The 21970-nt window shown below is 36.5% G+C and overlaps 2 protein-coding genes across 5 annotated transcripts in view; one reads left to right on the top strand and one right to left on the bottom strand.

The window, feature by feature from the left end:
- The window catches only part of Spg (dedicator of cytokinesis spg), a 55609-nt gene that overhangs the window by 9985 nt on the left and 23654 nt on the right, over window positions 1-21970 (top strand). The gene's annotated exons all lie outside the window — the stretch shown is intronic.
- On the bottom strand, window positions 641-20899 carry Inx3 (innexin 3). Its single transcript, XM_083055151.1, has 5 exons — window positions 20365-20899; window positions 7381-7554; window positions 4661-5088; window positions 4051-4446; window positions 641-3776 (listed from the first exon to the last, which is right to left on the bottom strand). Exons 2-5 carry the CDS (start codon window positions 7541-7543, stop codon window positions 3570-3572), a joined length of 1194 nt encoding a protein of 397 aa, XP_082911277.1. The 5' UTR covers window positions 7544-7554; window positions 20365-20899; the 3' UTR covers window positions 641-3569.

Here is a 21970-nt window from a genome sequence, read left to right as displayed (position 1 = left end):
TTAAATTAGCGAGACTCAAGTGGTCGAGATCGGACAAACCGTCTCGTTTTGCCCATCTTACAATTAATGCAAAAAAGGGATGGCTTTTATTGACGATGATTGAGCGATCTTAATTATCGATACGTGTGAACTTATCTTTAATCATTATGACACATTGTTGATAACGCAATCGAAATAATTGCGCGAAAAAATCATTTATTTTTGGAAATACTTGAATAAGATATAATATCTATTATATTAATATATAATATCTTATAAGATATATAATATCTTAATATAATATAATACGTATATCTTATTATTTAAATATTTCCAGATAGGATCTATTACATTGAGATACAATATCTATTATGCCTGCGTGTGTGATGCTAGTATTGATTTCTATCTGACAATGAGTATAACCAAGTTATTAGCTAATCGAGAAGGAGCTACTATATTTTCCGTGATCTAAAATATTTTAATCCACACACACGTACACAAAACTGATGAAAATTTAAGCCAGGTAATTCTCGCGCAAAGTGGTCCATTTATTCGGTTGAAGGGAAGTTTGTAGCTTCGAGTAGCTTCAGGCGCGGCTGAGGAAAGAAAAAAGCTTCGGAATTATTATTCCGCGTGTGAAAATCGAATGACGGACATCGTAATTGGAAAGAATGTCGTTTATTTTCTACCATTTTTTTGTCTCGTATTTTAATTGCTATAACGACGTTGCACATATTGGCAGTCTTCCTCTCGTATCGAAACGCGAGTAATGTCTCGCTCCTCCTAAAGAATACGCTGATACGCTAAACGCGTATCCTACAATATATATATATATAGAAGGCACTTTTTGTGAACAACTATTAAATCTATAAATTGATTCCTCGTTCTCTCTCTTTCTCACTCTCTCTCTCTTTCTCTCCCTCTCTCTCGTTCATCTTAAATGTCTACCTTAAGAGATATCACTCGGAGCGCGATTATCGGCAATCTAACGGATACCGTAAAAGGGAAGGATCGTAGCGTTTAACACTATTGTCGTCATACATAGCTATTGTCAGCAGAGTTTACACATTGTCTTCGCGAACGCAAAGGGGGCTGGAAAGGGGAGGAGAGATGTATATATCTGAGCGTCGAGGGAAAGTTTCTATTGTCTTTTGCCAACAGGAAGGAGGATTACCGTGTACGTGATAATTAATTGCAATAATTAAAGTCTACGTACGAAATAGACGCGCCGATTATAATATCGGGGACGATAACGCTTTTTCGCGAACGAATTGAAGCGATCCCAATTAATTAATGAAGTACTTAATTATATCTTTAAGAAAATGACATATGAAGATCTTTTCATATCGTGAGTTATGTAATTAGATAGATAGAGGAACCCCATTCACTTACTTTTACTCTAGAAACTATATCTTTCCTACTTTACATATTTCTCAAATCACGTAGCAAGTGTCTTAAAAAATCGATCTTATTTTTTATCTTTAATTTGATAAGCAATTATTTTTCAATTATTATATAAAACGCATTTTCAAGAATATTAATGTCGTATTCATATACGACCGTTATTTTAATCCACTTGCTTAATTAAATGACGATCCTCTATATTGAATGTGGTCGCGCTCACACGAATGTCGAGCATCATTCCCCATCTCATTTTTTTCCAATCAAATTACACTACTAACTTTAATTCACTCTACAATCATTGCACCAGTCGCGCAAAAATATTTATGAAAAAATTGAAAAGAAAAAAAGAATGATGCATATATGATGCGCAAACGTTCCTTCCGCCTGCTAGACTATTACTGATGTATTATATTGTGTCTCTATTAGATTACACACTAGGCAGTGTACTGGTTTTATGGTGCCAAGTAATGCGCGATAGTACTTTTACGATGTCTTACGCAGTTTATAATTGCGCGATGGCGTTCTATATTTGCGATATACGCGAGATTCGCTCTAGTATTATAATGAATTAACATTTTCTAAAAAAAAAAAATTCGCACAATCGTTCATGTGAGAACGCATACAATATACAATTGTTTGAAGGCTTCGTTGGTGGAATGTGAATTTTTTTTTAATTACTATGCGATACGTCGAGATCGATAACGATAGCGCACATTTCTCTTCACGTGACGAATAACACAAGGCAATCTCCTATTATTATTTCGTGAAAAAATATATATTGCCGCGCTGCTCTATTATATAAGCGGAGCTCTGATCTATAATCTGGCGGAGCGTTTGTTACGTATCGTAAAAGCAAGCATCAAACGAAAGTATAGCAGTGTATCGTAGCTTCGACGTAGCTTGCTCTTCTCTTCTCCTCGATGATCTACAGTAATGTGTAACAGAAATGTTACATTCGCGTGAAACAGGAGTTAAGGAACACCGTTTATAATAATTCTACGCTCGTTCCACATGTGACCGTGTTTAACTCTCTTAGTTATTCTATTCTACATCGGCAAACTGATCCGCAATGAACGATTAATAATTAAAATGATTCGATTCTGCAATGAAAAGAAAAAGTCTCTCGCACCTGTTGCAACTTAACGATTATAAACAGTCACACGTGCAAACGTCTTATCGATCCGAGAGCATCGCGCTACATTAACGTCTACATTATATATTCGATAATCTAATTAATGTCGGTTCGTGCCGCCGCCGCCGGTGTTAAACGAATCCTTCTGATTCCTCCAATCAATGTGCAAAGTTCGTTCTTAATACTTTTTTTACGGTCTGCAAGGCGTTATTCGAGAGAAAATATAGAGGTAAATCTCGTTAGAAAAGAATAATCAGCAAAAAATGTGGTTGGCGCTCGCGCGACTTTATGCGTTTTAACTTCGGTTTTGCGGTGAAATGAAAATCTCTCGTAATAGCCGTTGAATAGGCAAGAATCTCGTTAGCATTGGCTTCACGTTGTTTATCGCGTTTTTCAAGCTCGTTTATACAGCAAATAACAGCGTTGGAATGAAAGCCTCACAATGACACTGAAACAGAAGCGTCGACAGACAGGAAGCTGCGACGAGGCGAGCTCTATATATTTTATACGCGAATGATGCTGAAAACTTGAATAAATGAAACTCTAGGAAATAATTCGCGCGCAATGATATTGAGAAAACAGAGGAGAAATATAATTAAATAGAGAAGAAGAAGAGAGGATCAGAATGCGCGTTTCTTCTAGTAATCCTCAATATAAATTGGAAGATTCGTCATTAGGTATAAACGTCAAGAACCGACTCGCACTTTACGAGCGCGTGATAATGAGCAAAATTCTCGTCGACGGAAGACAAGGACCAAAGGCACTTTAACACGAGTTTACGAGCGTCACGTGGTAGTCGATGAAGGTCGCGTCGGACAACAAAGTCTCGGCAGAAGGAGACGTCGAGGAGAAGAGCGTCCGTTTACGCGTTTTACGACAAAGATACATATTCCCGACGACGCGGCACGAACCTATCTCTTTATTGGCACCGAGACAACGGCGGACAACACGCAGGTATTCCGCCCTCGGTATTATCACAATACGAACAGAAGTAGAAGTGGGGAGGCGCGGTAGAGAAAAGTCGAGTCGACTCCGGGGTCTCCTCTCGCGTTATTTAGATCTGGGTGTCCTTGCCGAATTTCTCAATCTCCGGATACATGGGTGACATCTCCAGGGTGCTGGGCGCCGACGGCATCGACGTCGGCGACGCGCCGCTGCTGCTGCCAAACTGCAAACGGCGACACAGTTCCTGCAGCATCTCGTTGAACATCATGAGATTCATGTTTTGGCCTAGCAGATGAAGCATCAGAAAGTCGCCGACCTGAAAATTTCATTTTTTTTTTAAATTTTAGGATATCTAGGAATTTTAGGAGAAGGCACTTTCATCTTTCGTAATACATTATTCACTGAAATTTAATTCTGCAAATAGCCGGCAGTTATATTACCTCAACTTTTATTCGCGAGTTTCTATTAAATTCCTAAATGGGTCACTGCATATATAATCGCTCGTTGAAGCGAAACTTTTGAAATTACATGATCTGTAACGATTATAATCAATCTTCCGTATTATTATTGACAATCGAAAAATGTCCTACCTGAGTCTTTCGGATGAGCGCGTTAACCGTAGCCGAGGAGCCGAACTTGAAGCGTTTCTTGATGATCGCCTCGCGACAGCTGGGCATCAACACTATGGCCATGCTGTACAGCATAGCGCAGCCGGATAGGACCGCCATGATGATAAACCAGAACCACAGGAAGATGTAGATCTTCTCATTGAGGATATTGAGCGCCAATATGCAGAGCGCGTCCAACTTTTGTATCGTTCCGGAAGCACCGAATTTGTGGAAGGTACACTTGGTCACGCGCGGGAACACCTCGATCATCGGGTCGGTACGTTGCTCCTGATTCATGTTGCTGAACTTGAGCACCTCCGTGCCGTACGTAAGGAAAGCGCCGCCCAGGAAGAGGTCCACGAAGAATATATTACCGACCTGAAACACAAAAGGAAACGATATTAATTTCGTACAAAGAGTTTGACGCAATTTTCTATTCATCTATGCGATTAGAATAATATAAAATATCGTTCTATAGTAATCAAATTGGAAATTTAGACGTCTATATATTCAAGAAGTTTAATTTACCCTACGATATCTTTCAAAAAGCCTAATAGTCCCTATTGGAGAACCCTTTTTGGGATACGCTTACGGTATTGACAAAGTTGAGGGCCTCGCAGAAGAAATAACCGGCAGCGTAGCTGTTGTGCAAATGCATGGTCTCGACGAGATACTGGACCAATCTTTCGATCTTGGCTTGTCGTTCCGGTTTGCTCTCGACCATGGCACCCCTCGCGCCCTCGGATATTATCCTGATCTTTCCCTCCTCCCACTGTTTCCACATCCAGTGCGGCGCGTAAAAGAGTATGCCTTGGAAGAATAGCATGAACGGCACCCACTGATAGTACGAGTGATGCCTCTTCTCGCCTTCATCGATACCCAGACCCGGATGGGCCACATGAGTGGACACGGGTTTCGCAAAGTTTCTCGGTAGCGTGAAAGTATACGTGATCCAGCAATAAGTATTGATCACGTGACCGGACACAGCGCCGGTTTCCGATATACAGTTGATGGGATCACCTGCGTGCGAAAAATAGATACAATTAATAACTAATATTTTTAACTATAATTTAACGGGGAATTCTTTAGTAAGCTATAGATTAAAAATATTAATTACCAATTAGCTAAAATTTAGGCAATTAAATTTCAAGTATGATATAAGGATACCTAAAATATTTATCTAATATTTTTTTCCGTTATTCGAAATTGATTATTTTAATGACGGATAAGGAACTGATTTTAATTGCGACTTATTTCGATAGTTAGAAAAGATAGGCGGTGATTTTCAAGTATATCTCGTATATATATCTTCCTATCGTTCAACCTTTCTTGCGCGAATGTTGTTACCGGAGTAATTCCACGGAATTACCGCGTATGTACGTGTGTGTTAATCCCGTACCATTAACGAATGTCGGAGAAGGTGTTATCACGACGAAGATAACTTTTCACGTGTCACGTCACGTCGCGAACGAGTGGATGCTGCGCTGTCGTTCTAGACACTCGAAACTCCGAGAATCGAGTATCGTTCTCATTTAGCGTTCCTGATGAAGCGTTCCTGAAGCGTAATGAAGATGTTCCTTCCGATGTTGACGCGAGCATTAAATTTGCGATCACGTTCTATGTGTTACATTTGTACAATTTACACACAGTACGTGTGTTTCTTAATTAGCGGTATTTACTTTCCACATTTCTGTTCTTTTCAATTCACTCACGTCTAAAGCGATAAAAAAATATAATTCATTAAGAAAGGATTCAAATGATAAAGAAACTTGGGAGAAGATAACTTATATGTGTTTATTAAAAGAAAAATGAAAACGTTATTAAAACGAATAGATCTAGCGTTTACGTTCTCTAAGGTTTTTCTCTCGAGATGAAACCGAATCACATGTGCGCGGTTCATATGTATACCAGATGTTTCACATTATGGGCAATTAAGTTATGCAACGATCCAGTAGCGCGATGAACAAAGAGGATACATTATGCTGAAGCCATAATTGATTAGTCATTCGAATATATCTTTGATCACTCGAAAATTATCCTAAAAAATTAAACACGTCTAATTTTTTTAAACATTCTCAAAATTTTCTTTCTTTCGTCATGTCCCTAATTTTTTAAGAACTTTTAAGTAAAATTAGGCATTTAATTTTACGAAAACACTATTACACAGAGAGAATTTTCTCTTAGAATTTATCCTGAAAATCCTGGTAATCGTAGGACAATATGGTATGGAAAGAATTTTAAAAATATGTTTGATTAATTTTACCATATACTTTTAGTAAATTTTACTATACTTTTAGTAAAATTAATCAAACATATTTTATATTTTATTGTGATAGATATTGTTATTTTTTATTGTGATAAATATTAATCAGAGAAATTCTCAAAATTCTTTCCATATCATTATTGTCCCACGATTAGCATAATTTTCAAATACTAAGAGAAAATTCTCTCTGTACTTTCTGTGATATATTCTATTCAATTATTTTTAATTAGTTCCTATCTAGTGTTGTATAATTAACGAATAATTTTTTCATTGACGTGAGAGACCAGAGATACGTATAACGCAAGGTAAACTCGATTCAATAACGATTTCAATGAAAAACGTAAACGCATACGGCTCTTCTACTGTCGCATACGATCATTTATTACATAATTACCGTTTCGCCCTACGCGATCCAAGATCCACTCATTAATCATATCGTGCAATTGTAATCGAGAAACGAGCTCATATATCTAATGGCATGTTATGATTACTAGGCGCAAACACGTCTTTTTCTAATCAGCCGCGCTATTATTATTACCTATCGTATATCGCGCGGCGATAAAAAGGCGCTAAAATGTCATAGGGATCAGCTGTTTGACAGATCTCGTAATCATATACAGAAATGTACTCCAGATTGTCGTCTCGCTTCTGTTCGAAGTTCCTCTCTCTCTCTCTGATCGAAACCGATTGCGATCTCTGCACCGACTTTCTGCAATTGCGACGTGCAATTGATCCTTAACCCGATAATATTCAGCACGATAGATTAAATGATTCCTGCCCTCGCGTAGTCTATTTTTAAACGCGTTCTCTGCACTTTAGAACGCTTCTCTCTCTCTCTTATTTTCAAGTATTTTAACTGCTCTTTTAAAGTAGTATACGATATTACAAACGTATTCACTTTGTCCTTCTCAGACTCTACTTGTCGATGGCGATCGCGACGCAAGAGATTTTCTCAATCGTATTTTCGTAGAGAGTTTTCAGGGACCTCTCTTCGGAGAATTCTTCGAGAGAGAATGCAAATTAAATGCATATTAAATGAATATATTTACCTATCAAGTTATTGGCTGAGACGATGACGCAACAGACAAATAACATGGCTGCCGTGGTTCTGTAATGCAGCCTGAAGATCATGTTGTCGATGATGGCCTTGTCGATCAGATATCGTACCTTGACGAAGCCGGCGACCGCCGAGACTAAACCGAACACCGCCATTTTCGTTTAATCTGCAAGAAGAAGAAGAGATATACGTTATTTCTTTTTCATATTACTATGCTTGAAACGATGATTGTCTAGAGAATATATAATATTCCGACTCTTGACTAAACATAAACTATAATTATCGTTTACTGATATATATATTCGTTGGACTTGTCTTTACATATTTTTTTCTCAGAATATATTTTTTTTACAACGCCGGCTATTAAAACATAAAATTATCTAGATTCTCATTAGTGGCCAGTCATTTAAGTAGGTTTTTATCTAAATAGAATTTTGTATTCAAGTCACGACAGTCACTATACGATAAATTCTAGTAGTAAAACCTGACCGGTTTCTGTGCCTCGTTTAATCCGTTTTTTTCTACTCAGATTTTTATCACGTACGACTATCTCTCTTATAGGGACAGACGACAGTTAAGTAGTTTACCAAAAGATTAACAGATTGTCTTTAGTTGACGAACCATCAGAGTAACGTAATGATCGATCGCGATTAGGAGCCCAGCTTTATTAAGTCAAACAATAACGAAGTGAAGTATTAGCATTCTTGTCGTACAAGTCAATAATTTATATAATGGCTCACATGAACGTATTGCCTGGGAAAGGGAGAGAAAGAAAGAAACCGATTCTCTCTTGGAGATTATACTTAAATAAGTGTCGTATCTAGATTAGCTCGTGAGTAATTCAGCCACAGACTCCAGTAGTAAACAGGATTACATTCTTACAGATCATCAATCTTATCTTTGATTGCGTTGTTTGCGAAATTAATTGAATTTCGCGAGAGCTAAAAAGAAAAGTGATCAACTTTGAGTATATAAATGGTGGTATATTTAATATAGCGACATAATAAGAGAGAGAACCGTCGTTTAAAATTAATATAATTTACAACATTACTAGACTCTGTGTGTAATTCCAGGATTTTTTATTAAATATTTTTGTTCAAAATATTGTGCTGAAAAATTTCGAATTTTTAAGATAAAAATTTAAGAGAAGGGAAGAGAGAGATTTAAAAGTCAGCGATCTTTAAATATTTTTAAAATACTGTGCTATAAAATTCTGAATTTTTGAGATAAGAATTTAAGAGAAAGAGAGAGATTTAAAAATCAGCAATCTTAATTTTTTTTAAGCTAACCACTTCGAATAAGAGAAAAGATATCACTCGTTTCGTTCCAACATGCTCATTTTTATCTTCGTCGAACAGAAGCGAAAGCGTTTCGCTTTTATTCAGCAGAATCGTCACGGGATGGCAATTCGCAGGACCTTTTCTCCCTTTCGGAAATTCATAGGCACCCTCGGCGAGAGAAGGGCACCCGGCCCTTTTTCCCCCCGATATACCCGACATCGCGCGTCGCCGGAAATGGCAGATGTGTACGAGAAGATCGATATATAGAGAGAAAGAGAAGAAGAAAGAGAGCCCCGTTCATAAAGGCCGCGCACACCTCGACTCGTAGATTATTCTCGCCGGGAAACAAAGCCCGACGCGACCGGAATGCTCCCATTTTCGTTGTCGTCGAGTTTCCGACACGTGCACCGAGGAACCTGAACGCGGGGATTTTACGGAAGTTATACAACGTTAATAGGAACCTCATTTTTCAAATCAAAAATCATTTTTTTTTACTAAATTTAATCATTTAATTTGACTAAATTTCGCACTACTATTATTTTATCTTCCAATTTGCCAAAAGTCGTCGAGTTATATTTATACGGTATTATCTGTATAACATGGCTTGTAAGATTAATATAATTGACAGATAAATACCTGTCAATTATATTTCCCCACTTAAACTAAACTGAAACTTTTAAATAAAGGAGAATTTAAACATCATTATTTTTATCGTTTCTTTAGAGAAACGAGATTAAAGCGCGCGGAAGTGACAGTTTCATTCTCAAGATATTGTGGCTTTGTGGCTTTATGTATCCTCGTGCTTTTCGATGTAATCGCACGTGATAATAATTAAACGCGTAGATGCCTGGGGCTTTTAGTGTATTTGCGCGCATCTAGAGAATTTATTCGTCATTTTGCGGCTACAGAAAGTATTATTATTCGCGTTAAAACGTGTGACATAATTATTATTATCTCACAAAGGAAGATAAAAAGTATAACAAACCTATCCGGTTAAATATAGTTAATTAAACACCGAGATCGCGAAAATAATTACAAACGAGACAATTATTCAACAATGACACAATAAGATAAATACTCTATAATTATAAAATTTTATAGAGCTTTTTAGAATAATTATTCCAGGCATATTTTTGCATACACGGGAGTTTAAATAATTAAGGATGAAATCTCGCTATTTGCGTCGCAATATTTGTTTCTCTTCACAAGAGAAACGTCTTTTTTTCGGCGATAGAATATTCTTCCCAACTTGATACAAAATTCAAGGGCGAATTATAGCCTGTATTCCGGTTGACCGTGTGTCGACAGAATTTTATTAGTTAATTAATTGAAGACACGCGGAGGGACACGCGTGCCGATGTACGAGAGGTCGATTTGCACAAGGACGAGAATCGCATGTGTCGTATTGTAATGTAGGGTGTTTGATTACTAGTGATTACTGGTATGACAGACAAAAAAAGAGTAATAATATAGACACAATACTTTAATTAAAAATAAAATTATTTTTTTTAACAGCAGTAAAGTTTTTAGATAATTTTCAGAATTTGTGAAGGTTTTATTTTAACTGAGAATATCTCTTAATTTTTTTACTTTCGGGAAATCTTTTGTCGGCGAGACCGTTCGTTCACGTCTCACAAAGGATTTCTGTATTACATCGTGTTATTTTTTGCCCACAAAAGGTGCTAATTTCGTATATACACGTTTACGTGAAACGTGTGAAGTTTTTATGAATAGTTAACTGCTCGCAAAAATTCCGGATTTACAAATATGTCATTTTTCTCTTTGTGTAACAAATTTGAATTTGAATTTCATATCTCGGGACAATATTACATACAGACAGCAATTACATAAAATTAAGAAATATAAATATTATATATAAATGAGAGAACCCACAAATGTATGCACACGTTTTCCTTCCCGTAATACTATGTTGCAATATGTAAAACAAAAAGAATTCTCCGAAATCAGTACAACGCAATTATCCTATAATCACCTCTAGTGATAAAGACCTCTGATATAAGTTCTTTAAATAACTTACAAGTCACACCTTGCAATATTCAGATGAGAGTTGTAAAAAAAAAAATGAAGAAAAAAGAATGAAATAACGTTTTTCGCGAACACGATATTTCTTTAAAGATATTCAAAAATTCGAGTGCCTTCGTCATTCCTTCGTGTGGCGGAGGAACCGAGCAAGTTAAACCAGTTGGCTGCTGGTTTCTCGGCTGAACAAGAGTGGGATGCGACTTACAGTGAGTGAACGATGACGGCGACGACGACGAAGACGGCGACGAGAGGCCGATACCCTTTCGTACATGAGCTCTCGTCTTGATTAATCTCGCATTTCTCGAATACGCGACATTTCAATTCGAAACGATATTGGCCGATATTTCTCGAAATTATGCAATTCCAACGAACCACTTTGCCTGCCATATTTTGACTTGAAAAAATAATTAGCAATTATTAGCAATTGTATAATTTCTTTATACATACATATTTCGTCATCTTCTCGCGTTTTTTTTTTTTTTTTTTTTTTTTTTTTTTTTAGAAAAATTTAGATTATCAAACATCTTTGCTCCCATTTTTTTACTATTATACACTCCACTTTTTTACCTTATCAAATTATGAGAATTATGAGAAATACATGTCACTGTTTAAGGCTCCTGGCTCCTTTCCGACCATGTCGAAATCGTGACGTCAGAGGCGAGAAAACACACGCTAAAATTTCTTAGATGCCATTTCGAAATAAAAAAATATTTCGATAAAACAGCACTTCAGATGGCTTTAGCACACTCTTAAAAAACCCTGAAAACTATCCTTTCCCCTTTATAATCAATCAACAGCTATAAAATGTAATATTATGAAGCTCAATCCGTCTGGTCTTTGCACATGCGCAGTCATTCCGCATGTCGAAGTCTGATATCTCGATCATTTTACAGATGTTGATTGATTATAAAGGGAAAAGGATAGTTTTCGGGGGTTTTTAAGAGTGTGCTAAAGCCATCTGAAGTGCTGTTTAATCGAAATATCTTTTCATTAAAAAATGGCATCTAAGAATTTTCAGCGTGTGCTTTCTCGCCTCTGACGTCACAATCCAATATGGCCGCGGTGAGCACCCAGGAGCCTTAAGTGTACCAGCCATAAAACCATTTCGTTTACGAGTCTCTCGCTAGTTGGAGCACGATTTTACGGCGTTACACAATCATATGTACCAAGGTAAAAGAAGGTTTATGTCCCATTGATCGCGGCAACAATAAATTCTGTCGTCGTCGCCTCGCTTCTATTCGCGACGATAATTTTGATTATTATTACTCAAATTAAAAAAATTATTATTAAGTATTTAAAGAAAAAACGGCAAAGTGTCAAAATGCAATATCTAAGAAAGAGGAGGATTATGATTTTTTTTATGTTACAATATTATAATACAATTTATGTCGTCCATATAAGTGATTTAACTGACCGATGTGGAACCGCATTAAATAAGGGCGTCCTTTTACTTGGAAATAAATATATAATAAAAAACAGAACTCCGCGAAAAAATCTCGGCAAAACGGTGGTTCGCGAAGACGGTTTTCTTCTCACGATCTTCGCCGGCTCTCGATCTCGTACGAATTGTCCATATCGGGTTACGGATGCAGAAAACAGGTTTGGGATCGCCGGGGCTGCTAGCCCGGCTCCGATAAAGACTCGAGGAGTCGCTGATACATGATCGAGAAAAATGGAGAACTAGACGGATGCTCTTTGTCCGCGACGGATCCGGGATATCGGGAGTCTGGGTTCTGTCCGCGTTTCGACTAGATGGAACTGACAGGTGTAAATAGCATATTAAAAAAAAAAAAAAAAAAAAAAAAAATATAGAAACTCTTAGCCATCCCTAAAGAGATGTTACTTTTCATCTCGCAAAAAAATACTAATGTTCAATACGTTACTTAAACACACGCTTAATATATGATTAATACAATTTCTGAAATGTCAAATATCAATTATGAAAGAAGAGAGGAATCTTGTTTCTTTTATTTCATAATTGCTGATTGTTTTCTCTAATTATATTCCGAAAGTTTAAAAATTTATTAATTTGGAAGAGATAGGAAATTATTTACCTCTTCGCGCGTCCAATATTATAAAATTAATGAGACATAAGACTCGTAACGCAGACTTTACGATGTTAAACGTATTTAGGAGCACTTAATGGCGACAGACGAATGTATAATGAGTCAGTAATCGAATATCGATAGATTCCGAAAAAATCGAAAAAAAAGTCGCGACTTTACGGCTTACTGGAGATGGGATATCGCCGGAATTCTGTCGATTCAGAGCGGTTAACAGGTAATACGAGTTAGATTTACGAGCTCGCTGTATGATATAGGAACTGGAGCGATTTGTAGGTCGAGGCTCGGCGACTGTGGCCATAACGAGATTTACGTATGTACGGATTAATAGGAGAGTTAATACAGAGAGAGAGAGAGAGAAAGAGAACGTCCAACGTGTTGTTTAAACGGACCGTGATTTATGTATTCCGAACGTTATTGCCAATACAGGAATCATTCGCCATCGGAAATGGATAGGTTTATTCCACACGATGAGAGAGAGCAGATTCGAATGCGCGACGTAAATCAATTCTAAATATTATAGTTTAATGATATTAATTTGATGAATTTCGCATTACGCAATACACAACGTAATGATACACATTTACTGCTATCATTGCCTTAATTTTAAATGTCTCGTTAATGATATTGAATTGCATGATTGTCGTAAAAATATGATATGTACATAATGATGAGATATTAAGATCTATAAATTAATTATAAAATATAATTACGATGAATTTTTCGAGATATTTGTAACAGCGTACATTTTTCATACATATTACACTATTGCAATAGAATATGAAAATGACGTCTCTTACGAAGCTTCGAGTTTACATTGAATAATATTTCGCTGAGAAAGCGTGATTCAAGAAAGGCTTCTCAGAACACGAGCGAGTTGGAAACTTTTCTCTGCATTATGACTCACATTCTTTCCCGAATGCAACTGAAACTTTTATACGAGCTATCGCGAAAGAGCGTGAAATATTAAAATAATTATTTTTCATCCCCTCAAAATATTTCCATTGAATAAAATATTTCCAAACACTCGCTATCTCTTCAAACAGATCTCTTTTACAAAATAATTAATATAAGGAGTACAAAAATATTTTGCCGAAGAATTTATAATCTCGTGTAAGTAAAATACATATACATATTGAATTAATATATTTTTCAAATACTTCGCGGAGCGATATAGTTTCAGGTCGCATGTACGACTTAATAATAAACACCCTCGCTCTCGACGCTAGGAGCAAATTAACGCAATGCACCCGTAAATTATTGTATCAACGGCCATTCGCCGATCAAGATACAAGTTTTATAATCGCTATCCGAGTAATTGTACATGCGGGGGCACCGCTTTTACTGATGGTTATTCAGGTGCGGCGAAGATATCAGCTGTTCGCGCGAGTACTGGGTGTGTCGAATCAAGCTTGTCCGATACTTGGCGTGTCTTTGTCAATTTACACTTAAACATGTTGCAAAACTCGAATAGCACACAGAGAGAATTTTCTCTTAGAATTTACTCTGAAAATCATGGTAATCGTGGGACAACATGGGTATGGAAAGAATTTTATGAGAATTTCTCTGATTAATATTTATCGCACAATAAAATATAAAATATGTTTGATTAATTTTACTAAACTGCGTAATAAAATTAATCAAACATATTTTATATTTTATTGTGCGATAAATATTAATCAGAGAAATTCTCATAAAATTCTTTCCATATACCATATTGTCCCACGATTATCATGATTTTCAGGGTAAATTCTAAGAGAAAATTCTCTCTGTGCAGTATTTTGACAGATACAATATTTTCTTATCTTGTCATCAACAATAATAAAAAATTATATATATTTTTTAAATTAATAGTAATTAGGATTTATGATTAGACGAGATTAATATGTGAGAAAAATTATTTATTAGGATATTTAATCGCGAAGAAAATTGGAAGATCGTGTGTGTCGCTTTTCTCTGTGAAAATTTCATTGCAGAAATATACATGAACTAACTTGTGTGAGCGAAACGGTATATTTGCGGGATATATGGAAGTTGCAGATCGCGTTTTATTAGGAATTCGCCCGAGTAACCCGCGAGCGGCGATGATTATGATTCCTTTACACACGTCAAATACTCTCTGCAAGCGCGCGCTTTCATAAATCAACGCAATCATCTCGCACCACATATTGCGATATATTACGGATAGAACATGATACATTTTCTACGAATATTATACTAAGTAAAGACAATTTATCTTTTGATATATAAATCGTGAAAAGAAATAATAAATGTTAAAAATTAAATAAAAATTAAATAAATTAAAAAGAAATATTAAAAATTAAATATATATATTCATCTTTGTCAAGGACATTAAAAAAATTAAGAAATAAAACTATATTATCTTTCAGCGAGAATTTATAATTTGAAGACAGTCATATCTAATTTGACATTAAAATCGATTATATATAGAAAAAAAAGAAAAAAAAAACGCGGCATGATCGATTTTATAAATTATTATGTCAAAGTCTCCTGTTAAATTTAATTATCCAAAAAAAATTCGGAATTGCATGGCGCTTGCGTTTTTGCGTGCAGCGGTTCAATTATCGGACCGCGACGGATCGAACACGTCGAATTAAATGAGTGTTTTCCTGCTTCTGCTCCTGTATCGTGCATGAAAGACACGCGTGACGTGCGCGCAAACAACTTTTCTTTCGTTGGTTCGAAAGGACGAGTCGCTCGAGACCGGGAAGGAGATTTACAGTTATGTCTTATGTGCGTATTCCGTAGCACGCTTATTTTATCGGCTTTGAAGTCTTCCGGTGAATGCAGCATTGATATGACCAATGGTTTCGAATAAAATTCTCAATGATCTTCCTTCTCGAGACGATCTGACTGAAAGTGTTGTTTATTTAAGTTTAATGTAAGATTTTGCTCCGTTTCCACAAATGCGATCTATTAAATTCTATTTTATGATTATTAATTAATTAATTAATTTTTTCTGGACCGGATACTTCTCTGACAGATCAAAGTTCGCCGGAAGATCATAAGATCGCTCAAAGTTATCCGACGATATATATCAATATCGCGCATTTTTCTTACCAATTTTCGAATCCGCGCTTAATAATGATCGCTTATTAAAATCGCGGTATACAGTCGCGATTCGCGATCCTATCGAAGGATAAAGCGCGCGCAATGTGAGTGAAGGGTACTTTATTCGCTTCGTCTCGCGAACACGCGTCGGGTGAAAGGCGATAACTCGCGAAATATTATATATTTTCCGTTTCGCTCACGGGAGGAGAACGAAGTTTTCCTCTTAAAGGTCCCCGCGGATTTTTCGCGGTGCTGCGCGGAATCACGTAACTATACAGAGAGAATTTTCTCTTAGAATTTATCCTGAAAATCATGGCATTCGTAGGACAATCTAGTATGGAAAGAATTTTATGAGAATTTCTCTGATTAATATTTATCACAATAAAATATAAAATATGTTTGATTAATTTTGCTATGCAGTTTAGTAAAATCAATCAAACATGTTTTATATTTTATTGTGATAAATATTAATCAGAGAAATTCTCATAAAATTCTTTCCATATACCATGTTGTCCCATGATTACCATGATTTTCAGGGTAAATTCTAAGAGAAAATTCTCAGCGTATAGGGAAGATTACGGCGTTGCGTCGCGATAATTGCCGCTACGACGAATGGAGAACGAGGCCGTAGGAATCATGTTAATTATTGCGTAGCCGAATTGTTCCTCTCCTGGTTACGTTGCGTGACGGATACGCGACAGATCGCACGATTCCGATCTTTCATTATGATACATGGCGCCGGTAAAATATCACGGAAATATTTCCTTTCTGTTAAATAATTTCTAAACTCGCCGTTTCATTTCATCAGCGGATTCAATTGTAATCACGCAACACGAATATTTTTTTTTTTTTCTTATTAAAATTATCTTTTTTTCATTTTAGTTTAAAAATTATTGTTTTCTTATCAAAATTAATTTTTAAATTAATTTTTAATGAAAAGATAAGCGTGTGCTTCCCGTGTGATGCACTTTGTACAGATAGCGCATAATGCAACACGCTCTCGAGAAGCTGCTGGATGCGAATAATATCTACATCGGTAGATGTTATCACACTAGTGTTCGTATAATATAAGCGATACACGCTTTTACAACACGCTCGATAGACACACATGTATACGTCAATGCGCGAGCAAAAAAATAGGAAAAATGAATGAAGATGATATCTCAAGAAGGAGGATGTTAATAGTCCTCCTCGTACATCGCGAGATCGTGGGAAGTAGATGACAGCGATATAATAATGATGATGAGACGAGTACGACGGTGTTGACAGTCGTTAAAACGTTATCTCGTGTTTATAATTTATATCGTATATATATGACAAATAGATATTATTTGTCAAGACTGCTTAGTGGAACAATTATAGCGTCATGCAATATTTTAATAGATTAAATATCATAATTTTAACAGCTAATATAATTTATTTTATCTCCTCTTATCATTTTTCTTATATTATAAATTAATTTTTATGTATCTTTATACGTATTGTTATGAAAATAATTTTACCAATTAATTACCGACGAATTATTACTAAAGCCAATAGAGGAAGTCGCGAGACAATATATTCATCTTGATTCGCGACGCAGAAAAAGAATGGTTCATTCTTAATAATTACGTTCTTTCAAGGGCCTTGAAAGTGACGGCTGTTGAGAAATCGATCGTAGAGGTAATCTTTAGACCGCAGATGTCGAGAAATCGACGATAGAAGCGGTTTCTCAAGTGTGTGCAAGTGTTGAAAGATCGGCAAGACCATTGTTTTCTCACGACCAGTTGTACCAACATCGTTTAGCGTTCTGGCAATTGAATTTTCATCCTCTTGCTCATATTATATAGATAATATTACATAACATTAATTCCGCATTAATTATTCGACGCGCTGTCAGGAGCAGCTTGAAGGAAGTTAAACAGCTATTCATTAAAACGTCACGCACCAATATAATTATCCAAATCTCAATTGAAGGGAGGGATTTCGCTCTATTATTTTATTATTACTCGTGATCATTTTCGTATTACATCGTTATGTAACGATTGCAGTGTATCGCGCGAAAAGTTGAACCCCTCGTAATGTGTGATACCGGTTTCCCGAGAGACTCTCTAAAGATACTATTCCGTTCTCCGTAGAACGCCCACTCTTTTATGGTATTTACACGGTTGCATCTAACGCGTAGTTAGGCGGATGGTATTCTAACGTCGTCCTCCACATAAAAAAAGAAATAAAAATATGCGGAGGCAGCGAGATAATGCTGCACGCTGTATCTGGACCCTTTGTATGTTTCCAAGGTTCCCTCGGTCTTTTATCAGTCTTATCGTCGCCCGGAAAATGCTCGTATCTGCTGCACCAGAACCGTTCGAGTTATCGAAAAAAAAATAAAAAAATGAAAAATCTCGGATGTACCTCTCACGATTCATGTAAAGCGTGACACATCTCTCGACACGTGATGAAACATGGAACTAGAGATACGAAATATTGCATAGAGACACGAAAGATGATTGGTAAATGTTGACTTATACTACTGTAGCCTATGATGGCGTGAAAAAATTTATCCACGCGATATAATTAATTTTCTAACGATGAAAAATTAAAATTCTATCTCGTGATATATATGTATATTTTTTAGAGAATTTCTTGATATATTATTTTTTATTTTTCAATATTATTAAAAAGTTCATGTTTTTAATTTGTGTTTCAGTGTCGGTTTTTCATATCTATTTTGCGCGTATTATTATTATATTTAAAGTATTTCTTTCTATCTATATATGGACATGTCTACTCGTGCGATGTCACAGCACGGTTTTTTTTTTTCCTATATGAAATATGGGCACGAGCCGTTTTCGTTCAGGTAGTCGATTTTGAAAAGGGTCAGGAAACCATTGAAACCGTTTTTTCTACATCATAGTTGAAGTCTAGATGCCTACCGTTTTATAGGGACTGTCCATTTTCCCTTCCCAAAACAAAGGCATGCAGAATCTGACCTGTTCTGCATCCCACTAGGTCTAGGTCAAACCGACCTTTTTCAAGGATTTCCATTTCGAGAAAATTCCATACAAAGTTTTTTTTGTTTGCAGAGAAAAATAAATATTTTCACACGATGTTAATAAATAGTTTCATAAAATTCTACACAGAGAGAATTTTCTCTTAGAATTTATCTTGAAAATAATGGTAATCATGGGACAATATGGTATGGAAAGAATTTTAAAAATATATTTGATTAATTTTACCATACTTTAAGTAAATTTTACTGTACTTTTAGTAAAATTAATCAAACATTTTATATTTTATTATGATAGATATTAATCTAGGGAAATTCTCGTAAAATTCTTTCCATACCATATTGTCCCAGGATTACCATGATTTTCAGAGTAAATTCTAAAAGAAAATTCTCTCTGTGTAAAATTATAACCTAATAATTTTTATTATATCGAATTAAATAGCATGTATTGAAAAATAATTGATATCATTAAAACTAATAATATATAGACAAGTAGAAAAATATATATTCTAACATTGTGTAAGAAAAACACGATAGAAATATTTTCTTAAAAAATATGTGCGTAAAAGATGTGTACTTTTTAATATACACAATTATAAGGAAAAATGCAGAGAAATCGTAATGTTTTCCCGTTGATTAAACACAAGTCGGCAAATGTACTTGAAACAATGCATTTGACGCGAGAGTTTGTACCTCGAACTGCACTTCATTACAAAGGAAACAGAAATTTGTGGAGAACGAAAGAGGGATTACTCATTAGAAACTTGCGCGAGAGCGATGTTGGCTGGCTTGGAACGACCAGCTTCAATCTTTTCTAGCCTAAGCCGGCTGCTTTGCCAATTGAGGTCGATTAAGCGCGGAGAAGAAACACGTACGTTTCTCTCTCTTTCTGTCTCTATCGAGTTTAGTCTATAGAAATTGTTCATTGAAGAACGATGTTGTACGCCGCATATTCAAAACAGACGCAGATCGATATTGTATATAGTACTCGCAATTTTTTTTTCGAATGCTCGGTTACCGAAAAACCCGACGTAATTTCGACGAACACAAATTCCGATTCGTCGGAATTTATATATTCCCGTATCAATCAGTCTCGCGTTTCGATCGCGTCGCGAATAAACAGAGAATCGTGTTCGCGCGATGGAAAACCGATCTCGATGGAATCCGATCGAACTTCAGTCCACGAAATTTAGTCTGCGTACACTTTGACAAAATTCGATACACCACATTGTTGCTTTGTTTAGGCTATCTATCGATTACGTATCGATCTGAAATCGGAAATCCACCTTTGCTTCGTTTACTCCTAACATTTTCGTCATCTCCCACGTGATCTCAGAAATTCCAGAAATTCCAGAAATGTGATAAGATAATTCTCAAAAAAAAAATTTAATTTTCCTCTTTCTTTATTATTTATTTTTTCGAAATATATATCGATCGCTCGATCTTCAAGAGAGAGAAATAGTAAGAGAAAGAGAGGCAGAGATGGAGAACCACCTGTCGCTCGGCGCAATCTGCTCTTTCACAACCTTTACCTTCTGTTCGCGCAGACAATGTCGATTTCCTGCCCCTTCGAAGATGGTCCCCGAAGCTCTTGCTGTCGACGCCGCAGTTACCACCACCGGAATGTGTCTCGACTCGTTTTGGGCCCCGGTATAATATCGTGTCCGGAGGACCAAAGCTGCGCGAAAGAGCGACGCGCCGATTCGGGTTAAAGAGAGATCGCCTCTTTTCGCGCGAAGAGATCGAGAAGAGCTAGATCGCTCCCGTCACGAGCGATCGCCTTTTTTTTATCTTCTGCTCCTTTTTTTCTTGTTTTTTGTTTTTCCTCTTCAAGGACGAGGCGCGCGCGCGCGAAGAAGAGAGAGGAGACGCGCACTGGAATTTGGACGAGAAAGAGAGAGAGAGACACACATATATACGTACACACACACACGTAGGAACCCGAAGCGTCCCTCTTTCTCTCTCTCTTTCTCCCTTTCTCTCGTTCGCGATGTGAAAACGCGATCCTCGACGATACACGAGGGACGTGGAGCACCGACTGGGCCCGGCGAGCGACTGACTCGAGCGATGGCGATGAGGGACTCGCTCGGGGCCCCACCATTCTTGCCCGTCTGGCGATGAGGGGGGCAAAATGGGGAGAGGGAAGGGAAGAGGTTGTCAGGTGCGTAGGGCGATTCGCTCGCGCGAATTTCCGCGTCGGGGTAAATCTTTTTCGGAGCTACTTTGTGAATGACGAGCAGTAACTCTCTCTCTCTGTCTCACGTCGATCTATGATGCAAAAAAAAAAATAATAATACACGTTATCAACGAGAATAATGTCTCTAGTGGAATTTTGCGAAGCATATGTAAATATGCAAACTCGGTGTTTTACACCGTATGATAATCGCGGAGCTTTTAATTTTTGCGTCGAAAATGCGAGGGGATGACAGATAACAGCTGATGCGGATGGTTATATTTATTGAAACGAATTGGGGAGGAATTTGCATGAATTATGCGGATGGAGCTGTCGCGACTGCGATATATACATTAACATAAATCGTGGAAAATGCAACTGTACGAGGAGGTGCACCTTTCTCGATAACCCGTCTTCCTACCGCTTTGAAATAATCCGTCCCGCTGCGCTTCCTTCCCTCTCTCTGTCCCTTTTGCTACTGAAAAATTCAGCGAAGCGCGAATTAACTCGTCAACGTTGCTTTCTTCTGTTCGAAAAATATAATCGAGTGTACTTGCATAAGTAAAATTTAAAAATCACAAATATATATATCATTATCCTCCACGTGTAACATTACAGGGAGAGAATTTTCTCTTAGAATTTACCCTGAAAATCATGGTAATCGTGGGACAATATGGTATGGAAAGAATTTTACGAGAATTTCTCTGATTAATATTTATCACAATAAAAAATAAAACATGTTTGATTAATTTTACTAAACTGCGTAGTAAAATTAATCAAATTTATTGTGATAGATATTATTTTTATTTTGATAAATATATTAATCAAAGAAATTCTCATAAAATTCTTTCCATACCATATTGTCCCACGATTACCATAATTTTCAGGGTAAATTCTAAAAGAAAATTCTCTCTGTGTATGACTCAATCAAATAATACTTGAGACAGATTCACGTTATCATTGTC

This window comes from Prenolepis imparis, unplaced genomic scaffold, assembly GCF_030444845.1.
Source record: "Prenolepis imparis isolate NDT839.2.m4 unplaced genomic scaffold, iyPreImpa1.0 SCAF_15, whole genome shotgun sequence".
NCBI classification, from domain to species: domain Eukaryota; kingdom Metazoa; phylum Arthropoda; class Insecta; order Hymenoptera; family Formicidae; genus Prenolepis; species Prenolepis imparis.
Note: the sequence above shows the minus strand (reverse complement) of the source record. Positions and strands in the feature narration are given on the sequence as shown.